Source organism: Vitis riparia, chromosome 14 (genome assembly GCF_004353265.1).
Source record: "Vitis riparia cultivar Riparia Gloire de Montpellier isolate 1030 chromosome 14, EGFV_Vit.rip_1.0, whole genome shotgun sequence".
NCBI lineage: Eukaryota > Viridiplantae > Streptophyta > Magnoliopsida > Vitales > Vitaceae > Vitis > Vitis riparia.
Genome location: NC_048444.1, coordinates 27,862,709 through 27,884,290, shown reverse-complemented (window position 1 = coordinate 27,884,290; position 21,582 = coordinate 27,862,709). Strand labels below are relative to the sequence as shown.

At 28.6% G+C, this 21,582-nt stretch overlaps 1 protein-coding gene across 2 annotated transcripts; it reads right to left on the bottom strand.

Annotated features, from left to right (window-relative positions):
• Positions 1 to 1,439: 1,439 nt before the first annotated feature.
• Positions 1,440 to 7,095, bottom strand: LOC117930882 (autophagy-related protein 18a-like). 2 transcript variants are annotated; one of them, XM_034851651.1, is made up of 5 exons: positions 6,169 to 7,095; positions 4,586 to 4,793; positions 3,950 to 4,076; positions 2,018 to 2,155; positions 1,440 to 1,576 (listed from the first exon to the last, which is right to left on the bottom strand). In XM_034851651.1, exons 1-4 carry the CDS (start codon positions 7,018 to 7,020, stop codon positions 2,065 to 2,067), a joined length of 1,278 nt encoding a protein of 425 aa, XP_034707542.1. In that variant the 5' UTR covers positions 7,021 to 7,095; the 3' UTR covers positions 1,440 to 1,576; positions 2,018 to 2,064. The 2 variants fall into 2 exon arrangements, with proteins under 2 accessions (XP_034707542.1, XP_034707541.1); XM_034851650.1 differs by lacking the exon at positions 1,440 to 1,576 and having other exon boundaries at positions 1,753 to 2,155; positions 6,169 to 7,094.
• Between the last annotated feature and the right edge of the window lie 14,487 nt (positions 7,096 to 21,582).

Here is a 21,582-nt window from a genome sequence, read left to right as displayed (position 1 = left end):
AGTAATGTCTAGACGTGTACAATTGGCAAGATACATTAGTGCACCAATAGCACTAAGATATGACATTTCGACCAAGTAATTATTCATTTTTTTCACAAGGACAAAATGAGTATTTTTTTCACATCAAGTGATTGAACAACCATTGGAGAACTTAAAAGCTCATTATTTTGCTCAACAACGAGAAGACATGATATTAATTCAAAGTATTTTGTAAATCTACGCTCTTAATATTCTTGCTATAAGAACACATGCGAGGCATGAAATGTAGTAAAAGTTTTTTCAATATGTCTTTTTCTGTAATTTTTTCTCCACATAACTTAATTGAGAGCTAATTTTGAAAAGTACAGAGTTATATTCATTAATAGTTTTAAAATCCTACAACCTTTGGTGTATCCATTCATATTGATATTTTGGGAGAATCATAGTTTTCTGGTTGTCATTTCTTTCCTTCAAATTACTTTATAGAGTAAAAGAACCATTTATCGTAAGATACTCATTTTTTAAATCTTTATGAAGGTGATGACGAAGGAAAATTAGTGTTTTTGCACGATCCTACATGTATGCTTGATTTCCTTCTTTGATCGTAACTCCAAGATTCATTGCATTAAGATGTATTTCAACATCAAAGATCTAAGATAGATAATTTTTTTTCCGAAATGTCAAATGCCACAAATTCGAGTTTTGTGATATTTGACATTGTCAAATAATTTCATATATATGACAAAACAGTATTATTAGAATTAGTTATAACAAATTGATAGCATTGAAATAACTTTTGATTATAAACAAAATCAAATAATTTGCTTATAGCTTTTAAAAATATATAATATAAATTAAATGAATTTAACAATAGTAATATGCAAAATTTTATTCTATATAAACAACTTTAAGTTTAAGATACGAAAGTTACCTTCATAGCAATTCGTGCTAATAACGTGTTGTAAAACGAGAATAAATGCAACGCAACTCAAAGTAGAAATAAATTATGTATTACTTTAACACTATATATAATGAGATAAGGAATCAAAGAAGAGGGTTGAGAGAATGAAAGACAAAAATAATGAGAGAAATAAATAGATTCCTTTCTTGCCCAAGAATACATATTATATGGGATGAAGAGTTTTTTTATAAGTTTTCATTAATATTCTCATTAATGAATATTAATGGAAGTCATAAATAACATTAATTATTTTATTAACTAGTATTAATAAAAATCATAAATAATATTTAATTAATATTTATTATAATTAATAATGTATCATTTTTTAATTTATTTATAATTACAAAACTATTTTCATTTTAAACTTAAACCAAATTCCATATAAATTGAATTTATAATAGATTTATAAAATCAAAAGAAAAAAAATTTTATTTTTACTTTTATTTTTTAAAAACAAACTTTACAAATATCTTTATTGTTATAAAATTACTTTTCTTTCTTACCTTAAAAACAAAATTTAAAAACAAACATAAAAGGATGACCAAACTGCTCATATCATCTCTGCTTTCAGTACTTTTTACGGTCATTTCCATCATTCCCGACAAAAACCATCAGCGGCAGCAACAGCAACAGCGGCTGCAGCAATAACAAACAGCAATAATATTAATAATAATAACATTGCTTATGTGCAACTAATTATTTCATACACCAAGTTGTGACTTGTGACTAAACCAACTCTGCAGCTTTCCGTAGCAACCACATCTAAAGGCCAGCCTACCAAAATCAATAGATGGACTTGGGACACGCAAAGATTAATATACAACAACTGTCTTCAATCTCATTTATTTATCAAGTAATGTGGGGTGAAACAAAAGTGGTAAGGGAAAAATAAAAGCAAAAAAAGAAGGAAGAAGAGCAGTCACTGTTATGGTTTGAGTTATATACATGTACAGATATTGATATTTGCATGCATATACAACACAGATATTGAATTGCCAGCATTTTCAGCTCATTTCCAATTCCTAGTATATATACAACTTATTAAGACCCCCTAAACAAATCTAGGAAAAATAATACCCGATAACGACCATGCCAAAGTAGAGTCATGCCTCCATCTTGAGAGTTTAGAAAGTTTCTTCAGGCTTCAGGAAATTGTAGTACTCCAGCTGGGTCATCTCTCCACCTGCTACTGGATCAAACTGGCATCGGTAGAAACTGCATTTGCAATTTATTTGTTAATTATCGATTTCATTGCATGTCAGCCTTTCACATGAAATACAAAGCTCTCTAAAGGCATACATAATTGCATAAACTGATGTACCACATACAAGATAGGTGTGTGAATAATCAGATCAGAGATTTAGTTATCAGAACAAGACACCCTCGGATTTAATCCCTAGAAGATTCAATTCTATTGAAATCAGAAGCTTGCTGAATCATTGTAAAGATGATACTAGATCTACTAGTGAAAAGGAATTAAAACCATGATAAAATCCATTTCCAGTAACTTTCTTGTCTTTGATAAGAAGCACGGGAATGAGGATTTGGCAAAAATAGGTGGCAGTACATAAACTCCAAGTAGCTTGATCATTATCTAATCATTAACTAGCTTTGCTTCAGAAAGTTAACAATGGATCTTGACTAGTTAAGATAATACACTCTGGATGATGTTGCATCGAAAGCAGTTATTATAGAAGCTATTCCTATCCCTAAGATGAAAGTGCAGGACTTACCCTAACGGATTCAGGCATATAAAGATGAATTTTCAGTGATGTGAGCTAGATGGTTGAATAGAAACCTACTTCTTGTGAACTTGACTTGGTTCCAAGCAAGGATTTGTTGGATGGGGATTTATAAGAAAATTCTGAAATGCATATAAATATCTCTGTGTCTCCAATTAACCCTGCCACATAACTTGGTAGGATGAGGTTTTTTAGTTGAGCCAGGTGTTTTTCAATGCTTATCATCCAAAGGGTAATTTTCTAAATGGGATTTGCAAATTACAGTGTATCATAAAACAAATCCCTCGGTTAATGCTAAGGAACATCTCCACAATGAAGATATTGAAGAGGTTCAATATAAAAATATGTCCAAGTTGAATGAATAAGGAGACATGTTAATTAATTTCATTAATGGTCTGAAGGGAATTAGAAATTAAAAACTGGATAAACATGTGAGTCAGACAACTGAAGACAATGAGCATATGAGAGCATAGGAAGTAGATGTGTTTCAAGGTCCATCCTAAAATCTCCATCTACAAAATAGCAATTTTTATTTTTATTTTTAATATAGGTGAAAAGGGAAATTAAATTAAAAGTGCTTGAAAAAGGCGTATCAAAGTACATGGAGTATACTTATAGCACCAAATAGCAAAATCTATAGGTAATATGCCAAATTGCATCACCAATGATAATAATAAATTCTAGTTTGCAAGACCACCATGAAGGATGAGGAGACAAAGGAATTAAACACCACACCAGTAAATGGCCTCTAATGAACTCATTTTATAATTGTAATTGTGAGGGGTTTCTAATGCCTGACTTATTATTATAAGGAACAGAAAAAACAGTGCAGAATGCACCGCTATGAAGTGATGAATATTCAAAATGCAAGAAGCACCAATGTTATCATGGACTCAATTCGAGTGCCTACTCCTCAATGGAACATTTGGGACCTCTGTTGAAGATATTTGTTGAGAAAGTTTTATCTATATACACAAGGAGAGTAATATGGCAATTGATACCTCAAAGGGATATGTTGGAAAGATTATGATCCATGTTGTATATCAATTTAGTTCATCATGGGAGGCTTCCCACAGAACAACAAACCAACCGCCCTTCCGCTCTTATCTTCTACTTCCTCCAGCCACACCCCGACATCACCCCCCAAGAAAAACCCCCACCCACCCCCAACCAACCAACCAAACACACACCTACCTCCAACCAATAAATAACAACTTGAAAGTTCAAATCAAAGAATTTGCACAAGTTTAATATGATATTTAGTTACCTTCCATCCATGCCAAGGATCACAACCGTGTTCTTTTGGTGGCCAAAGGCAACAATGTACTGAGAACCTTCATGCAATCGGAACTGAGCAACAGACCATTCTGAGCTGAAATACCTTGGCAGCACACCTGCAAAATATGAAAACCCACAATTGCACAGATAAATGCAGATCCTTGATTCATTATTGGGACATATCCATAATTCAATATTCCTAATGCCTCATCCTAATGGACTGGTTTGGAAAATACATGCTGCTCTACCACTTCAGCTAGAGTCGGAAGGATATTCACTAATGTAGCCTGTTTAAAAATCTCAAAATGATAAAGACGTATTAGCACTCTTTTCATCTAGAAAAGATAGTGGATCCAAGAAGTTTTATATCAATTTCATGAAATTAATGCAATTAAATGAGCAAGGATTCAGACCAACAACTTCCAAAAGTGCAAAAGTTGAAATTGGGCCAAAGTGACAGTCAGCTGGCAATTTATGGTTTTTCTAAACAGCTCATTATTACTCGCCACTACAATTCATTTCCTTCTTGATCCCAAACTATGTAACTACAAATCGAGGACCAAGATATAACAAATTGTATCTTACAACAAATCGTAATAAAGAACAAATTAATAGACAATCCTACCTTTCATGAAGGAGAGAGATGAAACAGCTGATGGAACAGAAAGATTTGGTTCAGATGAACTGCGTGATCTGTCACTCCCTAATGATCCTGATTCAACTTTTAGGCTGAAGACATGCACAGTTCCCTTGTCACTAGAAACAGCCAGCCATTGGGCACTAGAAGAGAAAGCTACGCTGTAAATTTCTGCTCTATCTGCACCTCTCCTTACCTAAATTGAATGTCCAAACAATTTAATTAAGTTTAAATCTTTTATAGCAGCAACAAACAGAGCTGGCATGAAAATTGGTCATGATAATATTTAAACAATAAACAAGCATAGTAGAGCCTAATAAGATCCACAGCTCCACAGAATTTCAAAGGTCAACAAGTATCGGTCCTAAATAATGGGAAGTGAGAAGTATTTATTCCTACTTGTGCAATCACATATTTTGAAACTTTTTGTTTCAAGAGCAGAAACAAATCTTGGTACGCACTTCTACCAGAAGCTTCTCTGGAAATACATGTCCAAAGTTGACAAGTATTGGTCCTAAAAAGTGGGAAGTAATATAGAAGTATTTATTCCTACTCTGTGCAATCATATATTGTGAAACTTTTTTTTTTTTTCGAGAACAGAAACAAATCTTGTTACACACTTCCACCAGAGGCTTCTGTGGAAATACGTACCCAAAGAAATTTAGTGATCAGTTTACAGATCAAAGATCACAAAAAGTTAAAGCAGGGTAAGACACCTAAAAACCAGGTATCAGGAGCAATTTATCACCTACGCAGTTGACTGAAAATGTACATATAAATGTTCTAGATACAATGATTAATCTCTACACAATCAATCTTTTAACTCATTTCGTTTTACCTATCAAAAAATATTTCTATACTATCTAACAATTCTCAAGTTTCCATTTCAGAAACTATTTAGAGAGGGTTAAACTTGGGTCTAAAAACAGTTCTAAACATATAGGATTGTCGGTCAGCAGGGTCGATACATCTATCATTTAGAGTATGAAAATAACTGACACCATAATGTGTGATTTGCAGGTACCAGCTATCATCCATTCTGGTTTGTCTACTTCCAGCTAAGGGGTGTGTGTGTCTGAAGCACCTTCCATGATGGATTTTTCATTGGGATGCGATGTAGGAAACATTTTTGCTATAGATCAACCCATGAAGAGGAGCTGGACTCCAGTTAATTCGCATTGACTTTGCAATCAAAGGGAAGACTAGGTGAGCAGAAGAAAGTTCTTTGTGCTAGTTTTGGGGTGTTTGAAAGGACCGCAACTGTAAAAATCAGAAAGAGAAACAATGGATATGGTTTTGGCATACGAAATCTGGTGAAATTTTAAATTTGGAGCTTGACCTAAAATTCAAAACCTAATGAAGCATGAACTTTCCCATTAGATATCTCTCCTTCTCCCACAATTAATTTTCAAATCCATCATACTTCGTCTCTCACATGCATAAAGTGAAACCTTTTCAAAGCCAAAGATCTTCAACTCCACAATTCACAACATACCATTATCAAGCAAACTCAATTCACCAAGAAAATTCAAATTAACTCGAACACAAACAGATGAAAAATTTGCATTTACCTCCTGCAACAATGTACCATCCAAAGTATTGAAAATCCTAACCAAAGTCCCCTTACTACTCGATGTCGCCAGCAACCGCCCATCCTGCGTGAGGGCAAAACACGCAATCCGGGAATCGTGCGCCATTATGAACTTAGTCCTCTTCGAATTATAGTGCTCAACCCTAACTTGCCCCTTAAGCAACCCCGGACACACTAGAACCATCGATCCCGATAGCTGCGAAACTTCACACAGTCCCTTGGGATTGGCAATCGTCTCGATTTGGTGTAGCAGCTTCAGGTCAGCAAAATTGTATACGAAGATCTTCTGCAGCAGAATCGCCACTATCCGGTCCCGTCGGAGCCGCACCGATTTCACCTCCGACCGGAAGGAAAGCTCACCGATGCACCTCGTCTGGTGGTCGTCCCAGATCATAACCTTGTTCGGCGGGTACTGCGGGTCGGGACCGCCCCCGACAAGTGCCAGAATATTGCACCGGAACAGCATCTCCACCACTCCGATCCCCGTTCCGCCGCCGCCGTCATCGCCGCAGAAGTCGCGGCGGAAGATCTCGCGGAAGGGATCGCAGTTGTAGATCCGGAATCCGTGGTCGGTGCCGGCGGAGAAGCAGCCATGGTCTTGGTTAAAGGAGAGGTGGAGCAGCGTCGGAGCGGGCAAACGGGTTGGGTCAGCGCTTGGAGGAACCGAATCGTCGTTGTATTCAGATTCTGGGAGGTCTATGGTTTGGGAAGAGGAAGCGGAGGGAGGCGAATTCGGTGCCACGGGCAGTGAGAGGAAATTAGGGTTGGGGTTAGGGTCTGAGGGAGGCAGAGGCCAAGATGCCGACGAAGAAGGAGGCGACAACGTGGCCATCCGACAACCGGGGTAGCACCGATTCTATAGGCGGTCTGCTGCAACTACCAATCTGCGGAACGCAGATTTAGGAAGAAGTGATAGAGATAAGCTGGGGAATTTTGATTAGGGAAGGTGGCAGTAGAGGACATATGGAGTGTACTCGCTTTGTACAATTGCCACGTGTAAATTGGAATTTTAAGAAAATCTTTTAATTTTAATCAATTTTCCTTCTCATTTCAACTAAATTAGTTTAATTTCCTGATTTAAAAATGAAAAAATTCTGCTGTCAATGGTCTGTTAATTTCGTTTTTACAACTACATTTTGTTTTTTTGTGTTTTTTTTCTCCAATTTACATAGAGTAAATATTTTTTAAGTTGAAAATTTATCTATTAAAATAACATCAATTTAACTAATAAATTAACCATTTTAATTTTCATAAATAATTTTTAGGGAAATATAAGAACATGATGACTGTTTCAAAAAACAGTACTAAAAATTTTTAAAAATTGGTTTTTGACATTTTATAGAATAAAAGTTTATTTGAGAATGTGAAATATTTTTAAAAATAATTTTATATCTAATATTTTATTTTTAATTATTTTATGTGTTCATATAATTATTTTTTTAAAATAAGTAAAAATAATTAAAAAATATTTTCTATTTTTAAAAATAAAAAATCAAAAAACGATTTTTTGATTGTCAAATATGTTTTTTTTAAATAAAAAATTATTTTCAAAAATAATTATGAAACATACGTTAAATGTATGTGATATACAACATTATTTAGTTAATCCAAATTTAATTTGACTTTTGAATGATTTGAACAAGTTTGAGTTGAATTAAGTCCAAACCTAACCTAACGTCATTAGATTACAATTTACAAACAGCCACCTATAATAGTAAAAGCAAAATGGACCAATCAATCTAAGTTAACTAACTCAAATCCACACTAAAAATAAAATTATTTAATTTGCATATTTTTTTCTTAGTAAAAAATCATTTTCTTTCACAATAGTGCGGCCCAACGCTATGGGTGTTTTGAAAAAATAATTATTTAGAATACTATACTTTTAAAGGAAAAAAAAAAAAGGCTTCCATAAGGTAGAAAAATGGGGAAATAAAATTAAGATAAATGATATGTGAAGATGTTACTTATGTAAAAATAAATAAATTGAAGAAAAGGGAAAAAGATAAATTTTAATTATTTGTTGGGCTACAATGGTTTGGTTGGGTTGATAGTTAATTTAAGTTTAACTTAAATTAAGAAACAATCAATCTAAGTTCAACCTCATCTGATCTTTATCACTATGTATTTAACTCAAATCCAACTCAATATCATTTTTCTAAATTTGGGTTGAATTCAGATTAGTCGAATGAAACTCAAATAGGTCTAGTTAAACTCAAGTTGTTTGAGTTTATTGGATTTCAAGATTCAAAATTCATTTATAATGGTTTTTTAAAAACTTTTTATATATATATTTATATCAAAATTTAAATAATATATAATAAAAAATTTCAAGATAACAATAAAAAAGTAAAAAAAAAAACCATATCTTTTTTTTTAAAAATAAAAAAATATATAATATAATTATAATTTGATATTTTTTTAATCTAAAAAGAAGATGAATACTATCACATATGATATTAAATGTTATAAATAGTATAAAAATATTAAATTTATTTCGGATTAGACTCAAGTTGTTTGAACCTTAGCTCGAGCTCAACCAAAATTGAGTTCAGGTTGAGAAAATTTAATGTAAGTTTAATCCAAGTAATGAAAATGTTTATCCAAACCTGTTTAAACATTATGTTGGATTCACATTCTTCAAGTCAACCTATCCAAGTTGCATCCCTAGTTATTTGTCAAAGTTGTGAGGCGAATGATGAATGAGATATTAAGATTCCATTTAGCAATAATTTTAAAAAATTGTTTTTAACTTAAAAAATGTTTTTTGAATGGAAAAAAAAGGTATTTGTCAAATTTTAACAAACACTTTTAAAATCAATTATAATGTTGACATATTATTTGTAGTATATTTTGGAAAAAAAAACATTTTATAATTGATTGTTTTAAAAAAAAGCTTTAGAAAAAAATACTTTCACTAAAAATACTTTAAATAGAAAAAATATTTTATCTATGTTAGATTCTAGGAAAGTATTAAAAGAAAAGAAAAATGATATCAATAATTTTTTTATGTTTTATTTTAATATGGAAAATAAGAAAGAAAATCCAATAGAAATAAAATTATTTAGAAATTTACATATTTTTAAATTAATTAATCTTTATACATTATTATTATTTATTTCTTTTCAAGTTTCCTTTTCTTCTTTTTTTCTCTCTCTTTACATTTTCCCTCACTTGATGTAACCCTCACGCTTACGTGGCAGTGGGAATGAAAGAAACTCAAATGTATCAAACCTTGCTTCCTTGTGCTTGGTTTTTTTAAGTCAAGATGATTGGATTTAAAAATTTTGACTTTTATTTATTCAAAAAAAAAAAAAAAACCAATGATTAATGAGAGAATTACCCAAAAGGGTGGGCTGAACAGAACAATTACTAAAAGGGGTGGTATCTTTTAATAATTATTGGAGAGGACTTTAATAGGTTTAATATACTAAAATTATTCTTTAACTAAAACTATTAAAATTCAAAACATTTAAAGCATTTCACTTTATTTGTTAGTACATTTATGGTACATGGGTCCCACATTTATTGTAATTATTGATATTTAAATTTTAAATCAAAATTTTGGATTTAACCCTTACAATTATATATAATTTGTTATTTAAATTTACTATTTAAAACAAAAATACTTTTAAAAAATATTTTCAAAATATCATTTATTGCTTTTTTACCTTTTTTTATTTTTATTCTAATCTTTAATTTTATGAAGAAAAAAATAAGTTTTATAATTATATAATAAAAATGATGATTTATATATATATATATATATATATATATATATATATTAATTTTAAATTAATAAATTATGTTTTTGTATTAAATTTAAGGAAGATAAAATGTTTAATTTTTCATTCACATTCTCTAAAAAGAATAAGAAAATGATAGAGAAAGTTTTAATCATTTTTTATTTTTGTAATAATTTTTTTTAAAATTTATATGATTTTTTTTTCCTTTGCATAGTGTTTTTTTTTTTTTTTAAATTTTCATATAAATTTTTTTTCTCAATGCATCGAGTGAATGATGTTAATATATTTGATATGTTGAATATTAATAAGGTATAAAAGGTGATCCTCAAGATTATTACTTTTATTATAAAATACAGACACAACAAAAATATGTTATAATTATAATATAAATACACTTACATTATAATACATTACAATAAAACCTAATTAAGAAATATATGAATTTTTTTTTATAAAAATTGTAATTTTGTATGATCATACCATATTTCACAACATACTTATATCATAAATAATTTTTGAAACCAAATGAAATACTAATTTGAATATACGTAGTATATATATATATATATATATATATATACAAAAATTATTAAATAATTTCAAAACACTAAATAAATGTTGTTAATATATTGATACGATGTGTTAATACCAATATGATATGAATAAACATTTTTAGAATTATTACTTTTGTAATGAAATATAAGTATGACATAAATGCATTATAATTACAATATAAATACACTATCATTACAATATATTACAACTTAATTTAATTTATTTTTATTTAATTTTTTCACGTGCTATATTACCCAATGAATAATTGTGAGTTATTAGGTGTGTTAACGTCAATTGAATATTTATATATTATTCAATTGATGAGTGCTCGTAAAAAATAATTATTCATTATATTATGATAATAAAGTTTTTAATTGTATGTTTTATATATAAAACGATATAATAACTTTAGGATATGATTTTTATTTATAAGATATTAAAAATTATTTTTTTTATAAGGTTCTTTAAAAAATCTAAATTTTTTTGAAAAAAAAAATTAGCAAATTTTTAAACAGTCATTTGATTGTTCAAAAGTGACAACAATTTTTTCAAGCTGAGAAATGTACCATTGATTGGCTATCAACATGTACTTATCATCATGTATGGGCCCCACATCATTGACAATCTCAATTTATTTATAAAAAAATATAGAAAGCATATTCAAGGATAAAATTGTCCTCTAAAAGAGTGAACCTTCATAGTCATTATTTTTTTCAGCTCGCCCTTTTGGGTAATTCTCCCATGATTAATTTCAAGTGTAGAATTTCCTATGTCTGTGAAGGGAAGACACATCTAACTAATTAGATAAATATTGATTCAAAATAAATAAAATGAAATTTATATTATTTTTCAGTATTTGATCAATATTTTTTAAAAATAAAAATTATATTACTGTGCACTTTCCTTTTGGTCTAGGTTTTGGGCATTTTTGACGACTTTTTTTTTTACCACTTTGGAGAGTTGGCAGCATCTGGGAGGAGTGGGGGGCCGACTTCTTCAAGCGAGTTGCATGCATGGACACATGGCCAAGGACACCACCATCTCACCGGGAGGGGGAGAGAGAGAGAGAGAGAGAAGAAAGGGTAGCGAAAGGAAAAAAATATGAGAGGGCTGGGAAGATTTTTTTTGAGAGAAAAATTTGGACAGTTCGGGTTGAGAGCAGAAAAAAAAAACGGAGAGAGGAAGATATTTTCTAAGGGAAACAGAGAAGTGAGCTCAGGAGAGGGGCAGACTGTCTTTGTTTCAGAGAAGCTCTCAGGTAAGTTATCTGTGTATTTCTTGTTCATCTTCATTACCACAGTTATCCCATCTTCCTCTGTTAGGAGTTTCGTTTGCTTGTTTGGTCATGGATAATAGAAGCTACACAAGAGTTTTGTTGATTTTTGGCTCGTTCATATGCTCATTTTTATTGTTTCATTCACTGTTCTTTTAGTATGGTTTAAACTCAGTGAAGCTTTGTTTCGTCTTGCTTTATTTGAAGATATTAGTTGTTGTTGTTGTTTTTTTTTTTTTTTTTCTCATTTGAAGATGCTAGTACTCTTCCCACCAATCCACACCCATTTCCTTCATCCATCACACCCATTGCAGCAGTTCGTTTCACCACCTCATCCATGCAAACTCGTTCTTGTTCCCATGAACATGGCTACCTCCATTCCATTCCATTTTCATTCATCCACCCTTCATACTCACCTTACCATCCTTCGTGCTCACCGTACCCACCGTTAGCCGCTTATTCTACCATCATACCCATGCTTCCACCTCTCAACATCTACTAAACCCGCTTTTCATAACATTTCCAGTACCCATTCCATCAATCGTCCCTTTATAACCATTTCTCTTACTACCTTACAATAACCCAACCCACCAAGGATGACCCATGCAAACGCCTCACCAATCCCCACCCTCCACGCTTATCCAACCAAGCATTTTGAGAATGAGTCGGATTCAGATTTCCAATACCCAGATATTAGAAATGAGGGTTTTCTGATTAAGCAAGAGAAAGATATCATGGTTACAATGCATGATGTTATGTAGGCTCAATGGGTTTACAATCATTACAGAGGTGAAAGCTATTTGAGATGGGATATTATGCCTTTTGAAATGGTCTTAACTAGTTATAAGAGATCGTTTGTGAATGAATCTGGTGCAAATGCATGAAGGTTAACAGTTCATAGTTCTTATGCATGAGATCAGAGCAATAATAGGCAACTAGAGACCATGTTTAAATATCCTGACTTTGGTAGGGATGTTGAGTGCTTTAAGGCTGCAAGGGTACTTGCCCAACAGGTTGAAAAGGCTACATGAGCCCTAGGCGATTATCTTAATGTGAGGGTTCATACTTGTGGTGTGGGTGTGGCAGAGATGTGCATTGGAAAATGGACTTGTGGTGTAAGTATGACATCATGGCAATGTATAAAATGGGTTTGTAGTGCTAGTGCATGTACACTTTATGATGCTAAGGCTTTTTTTTTTTTTTTAACTATTTATTTATTATTTTCTTAGTTTTCTTCAACTATTGATGTCAAAATTTTCATTTTCAAAATTTTAATCTTAATACAATTTTCTAAAACTTCAGTTTTAATTTAATTTTTCAAAGCTCTAATTTTAATTTAATTTTTTTCAAAACTCCCATTTTTAAAAAAAATTAATTTTCAAAACTTTGACTTCCCAAACTTTAATTATTTTCAAAATTATTTTATTTTATTATATATATATATATATATTCCATCTTTAAATAATTCTTCAAAATTCCTATTTCCAAATTCAATTCCCAATTTTCGAGATTCCGATTTTCCAATTTCCGAATTCAATTTCCAATTCCCGAAATTCCAATTTTTACATTTATTTATTTATTTATTTATTATTATTATTATTATTATTATTATTATTTATTAAAAAAAAAACTCCATCTTCAAATAATTTCCCAGATTCCAATTTTTATAATTTAATTTTCATAGTTCTAATTCTCAAATAATTTTAAAATTTCCAATTTCTTTCAAATTTAATTTCCAAAATTTCAATTCTTAAATTTAATTCCCAAGACTCCAATTTTCAAATAAATTTCTTTCAAATTTAATTTCCAATTCTTAGGGTTTTCCAAATTCTTTCAAATTTAATTTCCAAAATTCCAATTCTTAAATTTAATTCTTAAGACTCCAATTTTCAAAAATTCAGTTTTCTCTTAAACAATTTTAATTCAACTTCGGTTCTCAAATAATCTTCTGTTTTTCTTGGTTTTACATGAGCATGAATGCAATTTCATAATTCCAAAATAATGGAATTTGTGGGATTAATTCATGCGAAATCAATTGGGTTTTGGTGGGGGCTCGACATTAAAGAGGTTTTATCTAAAATAAAAATGAACTTGAGTGAAGTGTCAAGTATGTCATTGGTGATTTCATATTCGATTTAGTGACATGTGTGCTATATTTTATGCTCATTATTATGCACTAATTCCATTTCTTGATAGCGCATTATAGCTAGTTGCCAAGGTACACACCTGTTTTCACTCTAGCCATTCTTATGCATATTTTGATCTCCCTATTGTGCATGATAGTTCTGGGTATCCATTGATTTCCTTATCAATTGCCATGATTGCTTCATTTTATTAGTAGAGACCCATTTTTAGGGACTTAGAGGGGTGCTACGATTTTTACCGTACCTTCCCAATAAGTAACCTGACCCCCGAGCCTTGATTAGATTTTTCACAGACCACATTTTTCGAAATATAGAGTCACACTTAGGGTTTTCTTTCTTATTTTGTTTACCCTTTAAAAATAAAACAAAAATAAGTGGCAACTCCAAGTCATTTTCTTAAAAATAAAATCATTTTTCAAATAAAAATCGAGCTCATCATTGAGTGGAAGCGCATTGAGCTGAAATACGGGGTCCACAATTACATTTGAATATTTTTTATTGAAAAATATGAAAATTTGTTTATATTTTGATAATATTCATGATTAAAATATTTAAAATTTAGATATAATTTTTTATATTATATTATTCAGCATATAAAAAGAATTTTTATGTATTAAATAGTAAATACAGTAGCATTAATTTACAACATATTTTATAATTTTTTTAATTCTTCTTTATATTCACAAACTAAAATTTTAAATTATTTTTTATTTTTTTAAATAAGTAATATAAAAAAATTTAAATTTTGATTAAAAAAAATTAATTTATGATATATGGAATATCTATATCCTATATTTTAACTTAAAGTTAATATATAGAAGTGATATAAAAAGGGTGGTAATTTATTCTATCTCATTATCAAACTAATCTCAATTCTTATCATATTGTATATTTTTGTGGACGTGCTTATGTTCTATATCGATGCAATATTTCACATTTTGAATTTCAAATTAAAAAACTTTATCTTATCCTCATCCAATCTTGTAATAAATCATATACTCTCAATAATTATTTGTACTATTTCATCCAAAGTATAATTTATGGAAAATATTTTTGTATGAAACGAAAAATGTGTAAATATTGATTTATAAACCTTATCTTATCCTATCTTATAAACCCAATCGTATCACAAATTATTTGGACATATATTTATAGGATTTTAATATGCATTTAATATTACATACTTTCCATGGGCTATAAAATAACATTTCACTTTCTTTCTCATAACCAAATATTTCTCAAATTCTATATCATAATCTCATTTCAATGTAGACTAAAAAGTCTTCTCCCATTCCCTAGTTTATTAATTTGATTGGTAAGTTTTTCTTCCCCTTGTTTGTTAATTATTTGATTATATATATATATATATTCTTTTTTTTTAAAAATTATTATTAAATTACTAGCATGATCTAAGTTAGGAATGTGCTCTATAAGGGACATAAATAAAAGAATTATTTCAAGGGGCAAAAATAAGAAGAAACAATGATATATAGTGTAGTGGAAAACATATTTTCTCCTTAAACAAAAGGTTAAGGGTTTGGACTTAGGATTTGTCCAACATTTAGACAACTCAACTCGCTTGATGTTACTAAATGAGCCTATATAAGGCCAAGCAAGGTAGTCATTTGGAGCATATTGTGACATTTGGTTTGACTCCGCTACTGAAATATATATATATATATATGTATGTATTTTTTTTTTTTCCTAATCTACACTTTTGATGATGGTTGCCAATATCTTACTTCACAATAATAATTACAATAATAGAGTAATTAATAGATAATATAATTTTTAAGAAAGTACATGTTTTATTTATTTTATTTTATTTAATTGTTTGCCTTTGCGGAATTTATTTTAAATCATGAGGTGGATTAATTGTAAAATAAGATTTTTGATTAGCACATAGTACGCAGGATATGAAGAGTCTTCTTGTCCTACTAAGACCATGTTTGGGGGATCTTCCTAGACAAAGAAAGAGCCTGCAAATCACTCAGTATTTCCAAGCCATGCATTGGCTTCACGATTAAGAGATGGAGAGAAGGAGAATGCGGTCAATTCTTCTGTTCAAGGTTCCTCCTACCGTCGTTCCTACTCGATCCCTTCATCACATTCCACCCATTAAATGATGATCCCTTCATCACATTCCACCCATTAAATGATGATCTTCACACAGGGGTCTCCAACGGGCGGGCCGGGCCGGCGGGCTTTTTTATTTAAGCCAAAATGAAACCAATGGAAGAGAGAGGGGGGGATTCGAACCCCTCCCCTCATGCTTAAACCTTAAGGGTCTAACCAACTAAACTACATTCTTTTTATGTTTATTAATTGAGTTAGTTATATCTATATAAAAATAAAGTATATTATTTTTTAAAAAAAAATTAAAGGTTGACCGTTGGAGCCTAGCTCCAGCCCATGTGACCGTTGGAGCTAAGCCTCCAACGGTCACATGGCCAATTATTTTGATTTTTTTTTTTTAACCTTCCTATAAATACAATTTCTTCCTTTTCATTTTTTCATCAAATTCTCTCTATTTCTTTCACATTCTACAATATTTCAAATTCTTTTATTTTTCCCTCAAATTATACAATATTGTTGGTGGTGCAAAACAAGCATTGGTGGCTCCAAGAGTTCAAATTTGCTAGGAATTTCTGCATCGGTTTTCTAATTGAGTAACATACTTCACCCCTACTACTTTATTTTTTTGTTACATTTTTTTTTATATTTATTACTTTATTATTTTTGGCATAATATTTTATCAATAATTATAATATGACAAGTGCTTCTTCATCTAGTCCATGTGATGAAATATCATCAAACAAAAAATTTACTTCAAATATATGGAATTTTTTTGATAGAATAGAAATAATTTTAGAAAATAATAAAAAAGAAATAAAAGCAAAATGTAAAATTTGTAATAAATTTCTTACTGGTGGCTCAAATGCAGGCACAAGTCATTTAAAAAGACATCATGAAAATTGTAAAACTAAAAATAATGTAAATATTAAAAATTATATGCAATTAGGTAAAAATGAAAGTGGAAATTTAAAAACATTTTCTTATGATGAATCTAACTGTCGTGAAGAAATAATTGATTATATAATAAGAGCAGAACAACCTTTCAACATGATGGAAACTCATGATTTTGCAGGAACAATTCAACGAGGTATTAATCCTCAATTTAAAGGTTAGTCTGTAAATACAATTAAAAGATATATTATGAAAAAAATTTATACACAAAAAGAAATTAAATTTTTTTTTTTTGCAAATTTTGAAAGAAATATTTGTTTAATATCTGATATTTGGACATCTTTAACTCACACTGGTTTTTTATGTATAACTGCTCACTACATTGATAAGAGTCCATTGGTAATGTTTTAAAAACCGGTTATCAAAAATACTTTTTGAAAATTATTCTCTAATATTTTGTAAAATAAAAGTTTATTTAAGAACCTAAATATTTTTAATTTGTTTTTAATGGTTTTAAATATGTTTTAAAAATAATTTTATATTGGTACTTTATTTTTAATTATTTTTCATGTTATTTATTTTTTAACACAGTCCTAAACAAAAATAAGTAATAAAATTAAAAAATATTTTTTGAAAATATCTTTTTTTCATTAAAAATAAAGTACAATAAATAAAAGTTATTTTTTGAAAAAAGATTAAGAATATTTCAAATTCTTTTTGTTTTACAAAACAATGGACAACAATATTAAAAAATTATTTTTAAAAATTATTTTTCAAAACTATTTTCAAAAACATTTTCTAAACAGAGTCCAAATTACTTAGTTTACAAAATTAAATAATAATATGAGATCTTAATTATGAATACAAATTCATAGAAGAATTATATAAGCAATCACACGTACTTTTACAAACAAAATAATTGCACCCTTCCCTATAATAATACACAATCAACACAATCAAAGTAGAAAGAAAAACTCACCAACCAAATTAGCAAAGTAGGAGATAGAATTTTAGTTTACACTGGAACAAGACCACAATGAAAAGTTTGAATGAAGATTTGGTTATGAGAAAGAAAGAGGTTGACATGCTATTTTTGTAGTCCATTTCATATACTTATCATATCTTGTTTTAGATAATATATGACATATTTGGATTTATAAGATAAGATAGGACTTTGGATTTTCACATCCACATATGCATGTATTTACCATAAATTTTACAATTATATAGAATATTGCAAATCATTATGAGGTATACAATTTAGGTGGATCATCTTAAATGGAAAAAAGTCCTTGATCCTCAAATGATATTTAATAATTTGACGTTTATAATATATATATATATATATATATTATAAACCCATGTCTTCCTTTATATATCAACTCCATTCATTTACACCATAACTAAAAATAAAAATATATTGAAAATAAAATAATAAAATAATTTAAAATTACTAAAAAAATCTAAAACATCTTTAGTTTTCAATTATATTAATTGTCTTTCTAATTTAATTTTCCCTTCTTATATTGTATTTGTCTTTCCTTAATTCATTAATGATTTTTTATGGTTAACAATAGTAATGTTAAAAATTTGTAGTTGAAAAAACTCACTTTTCTTCATAAATATTTTTAGGCTAAAAGTGTTTTATAAAATCACCACCAAATGAATTCTTATTAAAAATTGTTTTTAGTTATATTGTTATATGTGATGGAAAACAATGAATCTCAATCACTAAAATTGAGAGGTTCTTAGTAAACTTCTTGGGTATTACAAGGTGATAATAATAAAACTAGACCAATATCGAACAGCTCAAAGACCTCTTATTGTTATGTTAGGTCGTGTTATATTTAATGTTACATAAATGGATAAAAAATGTATCATAATTTTAGCATTTTTCAATTGTTGGAAGATATTCACACCCATGAAATTTCCCACAAGTTTTTCTTGAGGTTGTGTAGGTGCTTAGAAGCACTTTAAGCCAAACTTCTCAAAAGGCAACAAGGGATTTTAACAAGAAAGTCACAAAACACATAAGAGGGTTAACTTTCCAACTTGTTTTTTTCGAAATATAAGACATTCTTCGGAAAGACTCTCACAATAACTTAACGAGTTCAATGCCTTGAAAAAACTCTCTAAACCTTCTTATATGGGTTCGTGGCACGGGTCACCCCCAAATATCAAGATACTATCCATAATAAATGGGTTTACAATTTCAAGTTTTTTTTTTTAAAGAATTCTAATATTCTAGTACAAGACTAGAATGAGATGCCCATGAGTTTTACACTCGTGAAACTAAAGTAAAAAGAATATTTTATTTTTTATTTTTAAATTAATGCATCCACATGTGAAGATCAATGGATATTTATTTTTTTTAAGGATTTATTTCAAGTTTTTCTAATTATAAAATTGTATTGGGAGAATAAGATTAACAATTTTGAATTTAAAAAAGAAATAAAAATATTTATAATATCATACCCAACATATGTTTTGAATAGGTTCAATGGGTCTAGACCACCTTAAATCCATATTGATCTTCAATTGAAATATAATAAGTTGACAACTAATATCTTATTAATCTAACATTTAAATTCAAATGGAAGTATTTTTTTTCCTTAAAATGATTGTTTATTTTTGTTCCTATTTTTAATGAAATGAACATAAAAATCTATTTTTCTTTATCAAAACTCAAAAACTTATCTAATTATCCAAATCCCAATGAAGACCACTAGAATGGGTCCACATTCCATTATGTGTATTTGGCCTTATTCTCTAATGCTTTTTAACATCATATTATTCACATCATATGTACACACCATATAATAATGTTTTTAAAATTGATTCTATATAATTTGCCTCCGACAACACTTTTCAAGTCAAACCTTTTCAAGGATTTACCTTTTTTTTTTCATTTTTTTCTTTTTGTGATTGGCCCGCTTGGGGCACCTTGGGTCCAAAAGGGGGATGCTCTCCCTCCGATTCGCAGAATAAGTAAAATAACATTAAAAGTAATGGTATTTCACTTTCACCATTTTTGGCTCTCATACACCCAAATGTTATTAGTCAAATTTTTTTCTTATGTTTTTTTATATTTATTATTATTAATTTCTACAAAATTATTGTTTCATATCATAAAGATTGTTGTATTATCCATGAATTCATGTTGCAACTATTTTTCCCTAATGAAAGCCAACTTTTAAAAATATTTAATCTATTTTCACTAATTTTCCTTATTTTTTAATATTTTTAAGTAAAAAAATTAAAAATAAATATTTTTGTTGTGTTTTCTTAGCTTGGTATTATTTTTCTACCAAGTTGTAAATGTTATAAAAATATTAATTTGAGGGTGGGCTTTCTTGCTAAAAATTAAATTTTCTCTTATAATTATTTTTTTTTAAGATAATTTTTTTTCTTATGTGACTAAAGGTAGTTTCTTATTTTACCTACTCTATGAAAAATGTTCCAAATAAAAGAAGTTCATGGGAGACATGTTTGGTTCCCAAAAATAGAAGAAAAACATACTAAGAAAAATGATTTTTTTTCATATTTGATTTTATTATAAAAAATACAAAAAAAAAACTAAATATAATTAAAATTAAGTATTAATATATGTATTTTTAAATTATTTAGTCTTGATATAAAATGTTATAATAAGTACAATAAGTTTGAAATAACATAAATATATATATATATATATATATATATATATATATATATGTGTGTGTGTGTGAGTGTATAATTTATTGATCCATATTTTATTTTCTTCACTTTATTCTTCATTCACTTTTCCTCTTTATTTTTTTTCTCTCATATTTTTTTCTCAAATTTTCCATAACCCATGGTATATACACAAGGATAAGTTTAAGGTGTCCACCAACTCAATTTTTGAAGAAATTTTATACGACGTATCATCCAATTTCAACTCAACTCCTATTTTTAATGAGCTTGAGAATTAATTTTCATGATAGGCTTGAGTTTGAGTAAATTTTTTTTAGTTAAAACTTAATTCACTTTGCATTGCATTTATATGTTTGATAAATTAATTTAATGATTTAAAGTGATTTAATAACTTAAATTTAAGTTATTAATTAGATTAAACATATTTGGTAAAATAACGTAATATTATAACTTGTAATTAAAAATGATTTTAAATATTAAATTAGAATAATTAACTTATTCTTAATTTCAAATTTTTTTTGTCTTATTTATCTATATCTAATGAGGGTATATTTAACAACTACAACTCAATATCTATGACTTTTTTTTATAGAAAATATTTTAAGGTTATCTTATATATTTATAATACTTTAAGTATGAATATTTAATATATAATATTAATTAAAATTAATTATAATAATATTAAATATAACTAATGAGGATAAATATGTTAATTTGATGACTTAAAATAAATTTTAAATTAACAACTTATTCATCACCTTTTTTATATCACTTCTACATGCGATATATATAAATTATATATAAAATTTAAATAGTTTAATCATAAATATTGTTAAAGGTAAGAGAAATTTCATATTTTTTTTAAATAGATAATATTAAAATAAAATATAATTTTTATTTTAAATATTGAAAAATAATATACCATTCCATTTCCTTTTTTTATTCATTTTACAAACTAATTATAAGTATCACATTGGATAAACTACCTAAAGAAATCATGTCCCTTTCGAGACGATATCTAATGATATCATACT